This window comes from Muscardinus avellanarius, assembly GCF_963383645.1.
Source record: "Muscardinus avellanarius genome assembly, chromosome: 20".
Classification (NCBI taxonomy): Eukaryota; Metazoa; Chordata; class Mammalia; order Rodentia; family Gliridae; genus Muscardinus; species Muscardinus avellanarius.
In genome coordinates, this window is record NC_137806.1 from 17,886,551 (window position 1) to 17,895,432 (window position 8,882).

Below are 8,882 nucleotides of genomic sequence, written 5' to 3' on the forward strand. Positions count from 1 at the left end.
TTCTTCAGCACTTGTCTCACCTCAAATAAATCTTGGCCTAAGTGCTTTGCTTCCATTAGTAGATTTATATGGTACAGATCTAACTCTCCTTCATATATTTCCCTGTTTTTCCAGAAAATCTACTTATCTATAGTAGAATTTTGTTATAACTGACACATAACCTTCCACATGACGCCCTAAAACAAATGAGATAATTGTCCATTTAAATACCTTAATATATGTTTCTTGAAAGTAAGGAATCTAAGTCTGAGGTGGTGCTTGAATTTCACTGGTATTTCGACATCGATACCATAGGATGCTCCCTTAAAATACAAATGTTACCAGCATCTCAACCATACATTAATATGCTGCTGTGACTGCAAATGTTGTAATCTCTCAATTTAGAGATAAAGGACGCACAAAAAGGCCAGTGGTCAGCCTCAGAGCTCTAGCCAGATTCCAGCACATCCCACCACACCCGTTTCACGTGCCTGTGCAGAGCAGCATGCCGGCTTACTGCCAAGTGGCAGCTCAAGGCAGGTCTCACTGTAGTTCTAACCATTCTTCACCTGTCTGCATTTCTAGCACTTAGGTAAGAACCCAAGCCTGCAAGGTGTAAAATAAAACATCTCCCAACATACCCGCTCTTTTCTTTCTAGGTTCTTGATTGTAGGAAAGCTTTCTGAGCCCAAACACTCCTATGTGTATTTCCTGGAAGTACTATGTACACCACTACCAGCTTTAAGTTAGTGACGGATGGCTTTCCTTCTAAAGTAAACTGGAACCATTACTTAATCACCTTCACCTCTCCAGAGGAATGTGTGTGCTCAGGTGGGAGGGGTCTGTTTGTACTTGTGCTTAAAAGGAAGTCTTTGTCCACACCACCCTCTAGTGTTCTCAAAGCTAACAAGAAAACAAAGCTATGGTCTTCCAACATATACCATTAACTACATGAGTGTTTTGTTTATTCCATTTAACAAAAATTGACTTTGGAAAGTTCCTTAGAAAGCATTTTAGGGTTTACCCTATACAACATACTAGACAAAAAAGAAAGAAGGAAGGAAGGAAAGAAAGAAAGAAAGAAAGAAAGAAAGAAAGAAAGAAAGAAAGACAGGCTAATAAAAGAACAAAATCAGCTAAAAGCAAATAGGAACTGATATAATCCAAATTGTTTTCACAATGTTCAAATGGCAACTAACATTTAAAGATATAACAGGCACAGAAAGGGACCCAAATCATATGAAATGCAAAGAATGTACTTACATTTACTATGTTATAAACAGCCAATATTTCACCATGTCAGAGATCATCAGGATGAACCCTAACATCCTACTGTGGTTCCCAGTCAGTTCTTAATTATATCCTTAGTTTGATAGGAGACTGAGAACTAGCAAATGAAGGAGCCAAAGTGTTTGACTGTTGAGTGCTTACTAGTAGACATGTCAGAGAGACAGCAATGGAAAATGTAAGCGGTAAAGATACAAATACATGTCATGTCTATACTAGCCTAAGAACCACAGAGATTTAAAATATCAAGATCTCAAACTCCACGAAGCAAATTAAACTAATGAAGGGTCAAGCAATGAGGTCATGGTATAAAGTCATATTTCTTTATCTTGTAAACTAATGTGTTCACCCCAGGCGTGCGTCAGCCAAGGTCATATGCATTAATAATTAATGTGTGTATGGTGCTTTTAAACTTTCAAACTCTTTCACATCTGTTAGCCATGTGATCCTCACAACAACCCTGTGAGGTAGGCAGGGCAGGAGTTATTATCTATCCACCATTTTATAGATGAGGAAATTGTTGTAGAGAGGTAAAGGAATTGCTTCACATCAGTGACGAAGCCAGAATAAATGAGCTCTCTTGGACTTGACTCCTCCGTTTTCTATGAGGCCACCCTCAGATTTCTGAAAAGTCTTCCAGTGAGTGGAGAATCTTGGGAAAAGGAACTCGCAAAGATACTCCTACTGCTCTGCATATTAATGCTTTATCTACTCTTTTTTCTGAGGACATATATAAGGAGCCAGAATACCCAAAGGCAGGTGTTGGAAGTAGACTATTACCAGTTCAGGAAGCATAGCCTTTCATAATTGGTTCCTAGCTTTTGGTATTTGAAATCAACTTCTGAAGCAATTTTTCAAGCCCTAGCTGAAAAGCACCAGTTGCCTCTTCCACCGCTGTCGCCAAGCGTCTGACTGCGATGACAGCATCCCTGCGCAGTTCATTGGCAGTGTCTTGCTGGGCACTGGCCTCCTCACCAATAGCAATCAGCCTGTCCAGTTTCTCTTCCTCACGCTTTGAAAGTTCTCGTGCCAATCTCCTGTTTTCTGCCAACTCAGCTGCAATAGTTCTGGCCACTGAGCGCCTTCTTCGCCTTGCCCACCGTGGAGGGGGCTCACTGGTCAAAAGCCTGTCCCCACCAGAGACAAAACCAACTCTGGAAGAGGATACTGGAGGCTGCGGTGTGGAGGCTACCCCAGGAGTGTTTCGGCTGGTGCTGGTGCAGGGACTGGGTTCACCTGACACACCCAGTCTGGCCAGGGGGCTGCTCTGACTGGGAGCAACTGCACCTCTGAAAAGGTTGTGGGAGCTGCTGTAGCTGGGGGTCCCTTGAGAGCACCCTGAAAAACAAAGCAACAATGTTGCAAAGAGAACATTCCTGCTCAGGGAATGCTTGGAGCCAGCAGCAGTGAGACCATTACAAAACTAGCTTAGTTCTCCAGGAGGCTTCTTCCCACCAGGGATGGAAAAAATCACTTTTAATCTGGAGATTTTGGCCTATTGCAATCTCACCTCCAAAACGCCCCCCCTTGCCTGCTCGAACCCTTTTCCACATAGTTATCAACCCACTCTTTTCCCACAAATTCCTAGCTACCTACTTGCAAACAATGTAAAAACTACTTTGGTTCTAAAGAGCATGTCTTCTAGGTTTAAAGAGTTCTAACCGTTTTAAAAGGCATTTAAAATCCTTGGGCCCTTTGTCAATATTTAGATTTGAAAAAGAGGTGGGGTGGGGCAGAAATAAATCTTATGTGCAAGAGGGCACTATCCAGCCATTCACTGTCTGGAGCCATGTGACTCCGAGACCCCAATCCTTCACACGCTGGGGAGTTACCTGCGCCGGAGGATTCATCCCAGGAGTCTTCGAGGTCACTGGCTTCTGGCATTCCATCACTGATCCTCAGCTGACAATCCTCATCTGAATCCTTAACTGATTTCAAGGCAGGCTGATGATCAGCTGCCTGAGTCCTTTTTGATTTCAGAATGCTGCTTCTCTCTCCCCCTGGGGTGTCGGAGGCCACCAAGTTCTGATCACAGTGTTTGGCCCAAGCTGCTGCCTCCATTAAGTTGTCCGGGTCAGTCACTATCTGATTTCGAAGAAGCTGATCCAATGTATCATAAAACGGACAGTGTGGCGGGTCACCCATACTTGTGGTGTGGGCGACATAGGCCTTTAAATACAGTGCCTTCAGAACTTTGAACTTGGAGCGGCACTGACGTTCCGTGCGGCGGAAGCCTTCCTGTTGCATTCGTTTAGACACAGCCTGATAGACATCTGCATTATGATGCACAGTCTGGAGGCGCTGAATATACTCTGCCTCGCCTAGTATGGAGAGAAGAGTTCGTGTCTCCTGTCTGGACCACCGGATGCCCGCACTGCTATTGGTAGTGGTCATAGTGGGTTGGGAAGGAAGGAAGGCTACTGAAGCAAGCTCCTGAGCAGCAAGGTGCAAATTTGAAGGTGTGGGGAAGCTCTGTGTGCTCTCAGTGTATTTCCAGGAGCCAGCCGATTCTTCCCTCTCAGGGCTAATTGCTGAGATGCCAGGTCCAAGGACCGCATTTCTGGCTGGAAGGCCACAGGGGAATGAGAGTTACAGGGAAGGTGTAAGGATCATTTTGGCAGCAAGTTAAGTCATGCTACCTGTGAGCAGCTCTTAAACAGGCATGAGCCCAAGATTCAGAAAGCCCAACTCTGGGAAATCTACCCAGGGTACTGGACCAGGGACTTAATGGCTTGGTAAAAAAGGAACTGGTCTGAATGCTTCCAAGGGTAAGATCTGGTATGAGATCTGGTATTTGTAAAAATCATCACAGATAGGCTAAAGGAGAAAAACAATGGACCACGAGGAAACGCATTCTAGGTTAGTATTATCAGTACCATGTTTCAGTAGTACATCTGGAGGGCAGGAGTCCTACTAACTTTGGTCTAAGTAGCAAGCTGTGGCTATGTGTTACCCACCAGACCATCACTATTGTACTCTTTTGCTAAGTTAACTTTTAGGGCCAGAAAAGTCAGTTTAAGTTGTTCTGCCAATGTAAATTTTTTTTTAATAATATGGTAGAAGACAGCCACGTTGTTACTCTAACCATCTTCCCCCAAAGGCAGCATAAAATAAACAAATAAAATCATATCATTAGCTACCAGTAGGCAGAGCTATGGCAGTGTTCTTTACTTGGCTATATTAATGTCTGGATCCTTGTTGTCATGTTCAACTATATATAATTATGCAAAATATTACCATTGGGAAAGGTGGCAAATTAAGAAACATACTGAAAAATCTCACTTTTATTTCTTATAATAACACGTGGAACTACAACAAAAAATTGTTGGCCATTCAGTGATTCTGGCTTCAGAACCTATTACATCTTCTTGCTGTTCTTACAGTTTATGATTAGAAAACATGATACCAATGAATTTATTTGAATATGCTTTATATTAAGTTTTATTAACAGGTAGAAGGATATGGGAATATATCTATATCTATCATCACAAAAATGTTCATTCTCTCCAAAATACTAGTTTTGGACTTACTCCATAGCTATAACTAAGCAAAAATGTTACTATCAAGTTTAATTTACAGGAAAGAAAAAATAATAAGTTTTTTAAAAATTCATATGTGTAACAGAAGTATCAAATGTAATCTATAACCTCTGAATTACTAGTTTTGGGATTATTCTATAGCTATCCTAAGGAAAAAATGTTAATGTCAAGTTTGACTTACAGGCAAGAAAAATAGTTTTTTAAAAATTCCTATGTGTAACAGAAATATCAAACTTAATCTATAATTTCTGAATCTTTTTTTTTTTTTTGCAGTACTGGGGATGGAACCCAGGGGCATTCTACCTCCAAGCTATACCCCCAGCCCTATTTTTTATTCTTAATTTTTGAAACAGGGCCTCATTAAGCAACTGAGGTTGTTTGCAAACTGTGATCATCCTATCTCAGCCTCCTGAATGCTGGGATTACATGTGTGTGCCACCACGCCCAGCTTTAATCTTTATTATTATTATTATTATTATTATTATTATTATTATCATCACCATTTTTGGTGGTACTAGGGGTGGAACCTAGAGGCTTTCTACCTCCAGGTTATACTCCCAGACCTATTTTGTACTTTATTTGGAAACAGGGTCTCACTAAGTTGCTGAGAGCCTCACTAAGAGCTGAGGCTGGCTTCGAACCTATGCAATCCTCCTGTCTCAGCCTCCCAAGTGCCGGATTACAAGTGTGCACCACCACGCCCGGCTCATCTCTGAATCTTAATCAATAAAAGGAGATGTCTATTTAAATTACCATCAAATGAAAAAGAAAGGATAAGAATACAGGGGTAGCTCAGTTGTAATGGTGCTGACTGCCTAGCGCACACATAATCCTGTGTTCTATCCTCAGCACTAGGAGAGGAAAAAAAAGGGAAGTGGAGAGGACAGAACCTGGGGCTGAGGGTTAGGAGACTCAAATCGCAGTGTTATCTGGTTTACCCTCTAAGTAATTTACAAATGCCACAGCTTCATGTACCTGGATTTGCTCATCAGTAAATGGGGAGGTTTAATACCTGCCCTACAATCTTTACAAGAATGTCAGGAGGATTAAATAATAGACGTGAAAGCACTTTGAAATTTAAAAAACACTCTATCAAGTACTACTACTCTAATGAAAATGAAAACCCCTAATTATTATGGTAATCTATAATTTGAGGAGACAGAAGTCTGGGGAAGCAAGCCTCTTTAATCTTCTAATTAAAGTTACAACAGATGATTAACCTGATTCTTACATAAAGATATTAATTAAGCTTGTTTCTCTAATGATTAAATTTGTATGGCAACTGGCAGTCAGTTCCCTGAAAGTGTCACAAAGGGCCTTGTGAAAGAAAATCAACAGCACCTATATAAGTCACGACCAATTATAAAAGATTTTGCAAGATTCAACCACAGTACAAAAAAAATCTTCAAATTCCCACAGAATGTAATATAAAAATGTGAAAATCTCAAATCACCACCTCTGGCATTTATCATTATCAACAAACCTGTCAGCAAGAATCAAGTATCTGAGTGAATCCCATCCTTGATAAGATCCAACACTAACAATCAATAGAATCAGTCTACTGGGGCACTCTCTGAAAAGCAACTTCATAAAAAGCAATGGAGTAAATTCCATGTTTTAGCTTCATTTTAGTTTCATTTTGCATTATGCTTGAACTTAGAAACACTTTTGTTACCATATTTTAAAAGTATCTTTTTATTCCATACCTTCTGCCAAGGATCTGCTTTACTTTCATTACTGTATTTGAAATATTTCTTATTCTACTTTGTTTGGCTGCCAATCCAACCACCTGCAAAAGAACAACGTGTTACAAAGTTTGTCGTTTTTCATTATTTCCAAGTACAAAAATGAGCACAGTACCTCTTCATTTTCTGAGTAAGCAACAACAGCTGGAGTAACTCTATCACCTGCATCATTTGCAACCACATCAGCCCGGCCGTCCTAGAGAAAAACACACAACTGCATTAGTTCTTTAAAAATGAAATACATAAACCGGGCGTGGTGGCATACGCTTATAATCCCAGCCCCAGCATTCTGGAGGCTGAGACAGGAGGATCTCGGTTTGCGGACAGCCTCAGCTACTTAGGCCCTTCGCAACTCAGTGAGACCCTGTTTCAAAATAAAGAATAAAGCCGGGCGTGGTGGCGCACGCTTGTAATCCCAGCACTTGGGAGGCAGAGACGGGAGGATCGCGCGGGTTCGAAGCCAGCCACGCTGGTTTAAGAGACCCTGTTTCCAAATAAAAATATAAAAATAGGTCTGGGAGTGTAGCCCGGAAGTAGAAGGGCTTCCAGGAACCCCAGTACCCCCCACACACACACACACAAAAAAAGAATAAATTGGGCAGGGGTTGTAGCTCGGAGGTCAAATGCCTCTGGGTTCCATCCCAGACCCGAAAAAGAAAGAAAGAAAGAAAGAAAGAAAGAAAGAAAGAAAGAAAGAAATAGTCTCCTTAGCTATGACAGAGTGGGCCATTTATGTGGGTAAGAGTTACTATTATCAATATTTTAAGCTTACAGATTTAATTACCATTGTTAATTTCCCAGATCTTATAGAAGGCTTACATTCCATAAAGAAATGCTTCATATCTTAAGTCTGAAGTCTGTTCTGCAAAATCAACAATTGAGTCAAACTTTTCTACTCATATTAGTAGAAAGCATCATCCTTTCTAATTCTTTTCTCCCACTAATGCATCTTTCTTCCCTTTTCTACAAATGAAGTAGCACTAGTCCCTTTAGACTTTCCTTACATATCATTGGACATTTAAACGCGAGGCTCCTAGCAGGGGAACCCGTCCGTCATTATTGTTCCTCCAGCCCCAACACTGAGAAGCAAAAGGCCAGAACTTGTCAAGCTCTCACGTCCAGAAGGGCGAGTCTGTAGAGCGCTCGGATCACCCCACCTGCCCCTGGGGATCGCAGCCTTGCTGGTCCAGCTCAGCGCGTCCAGAGGCCCAGACATCCCCGGGACCGCCCACCTCCGGGAACCCAGAGGCCGTGACGTCACCCAGACCCCTCCGGGCACCTGCAACCTCTCGTCACCAGGACCCTTCCGGCATCCTGGGGTCAGGTCTCCCCGGAACCTTTCTAAGAATCGTGGTCACAGGATCCCTTCGGACATCCTTGCAGCCACGACCTCCTCCTGCTCCGGGGACTCCTCTGGGTCTTCTGAGGCCCTGGAGACCTCTTCCAAGCTACCCTTGCAGCCACTACATCCCCAAACTGCTGCGGGCACCTTGCGGTCCTCGGGGTACCCTGCGATCCCGGGACCCTTCTGGGCATCCTGTGAACCTGACATCCCGGATTCCTCCGGGCGTCCCGCCTCCACATCTTCAGAACCCTACACACGAGCCTCAGCCAGGGAGCAGTGGGCTTTCTGGAAAAGCACGCGGCCCAAGGCTGGGCCTAATCGGCCCTTCGCCTCGAAATACCCAGCAGCAACGCCACTCCACGCGGCGTCCTTAGGCCGGCCACACGCGGTCCGTAAGCCTGTAGATGACCCGGCGTCCAGAGAAGAGGTGGCCGACAAGAAACCCGTAGCCCAGCCTCCTCAGCTCCTCACCTTATAGACGGCCACGCAGGCTGATGTGCAGCCCAGGTGGACTCCGATGGCCGCCATGAGGCGGAAGGGAAGGTGCTGGCAGTAACGTGGAGCCCCGCAAAAGCAACTGCTACCCGCCACCGAATAGCCCCATCAGGCACCGCGGAGACTTCACGTTCCCGCCCGCCCACCGCGTCCGGCCTGTCTCTCTAGCCTCCCGCGTCGCAGCCAATCAGCGTAAAGATCCCGCCTTTCCGCAAGAGCAGTCAGCGAATAGCTTTCATGCGTCTCTCCTTGCTTCCCCCCCCCCACCTTCCCCCGCCCGGAGCCGCCCAGAGCGTGCTATAGTGCGCACGCGCCAGTTGGAGAGTGACAGAAAGAGGCTGTTTGGCCCCGCCCCCTTGCCTGTCTTTTTAGTAAAAGCCAATAGAAACTCTCGGCTGAGTTACGTCATTTTCCCTAGCAACCGGAGGCCGATTCTTTCCAATCCTTTGCCAGGCTGCGCGTTTTGTAGTTTCCCCCCGCGCCCGGCGGTCG

At 44.2% G+C, this 8,882-nt stretch overlaps 2 protein-coding genes across 2 annotated transcripts in view; both read right to left on the reverse strand.

Moving 5' to 3' along the window:
* Positions 1 to 8,423, reverse strand: part of HSPA14 (heat shock protein family A (Hsp70) member 14) — a gene marked incomplete at both ends in the record, with an annotated part of 28,767 nt that extends 20,344 nt beyond the window's left edge. The window contains 3 exons of the mRNA XM_080717013.1: positions 6,512 to 6,594; positions 6,666 to 6,746; positions 8,367 to 8,423. Of these exons, the coding sequence (XP_080573139.1) occupies positions 6,512 to 6,594; positions 6,666 to 6,746; positions 8,367 to 8,423 (221 nt within the window). The remainder of the gene's footprint in view (positions 1 to 6,511; positions 6,595 to 6,665; positions 6,747 to 8,366) is intronic.
* MSANTD7 (Myb/SANT DNA binding domain containing 7) lies at positions 2,081 to 3,824 on the reverse strand (the record flags this gene model as incomplete). Its single annotated transcript, XM_080717022.1, has 2 exons — positions 3,099 to 3,824; positions 2,081 to 2,604 (listed from the first exon to the last, which is right to left on the reverse strand). Exons 1-2 carry the CDS (start codon positions 3,658 to 3,660, stop codon positions 2,081 to 2,083), a joined length of 1,086 nt encoding a protein of 361 aa, XP_080573148.1. The 5' UTR covers positions 3,661 to 3,824.
* Positions 8,424 to 8,882: the final 459 nt, after the last annotated feature.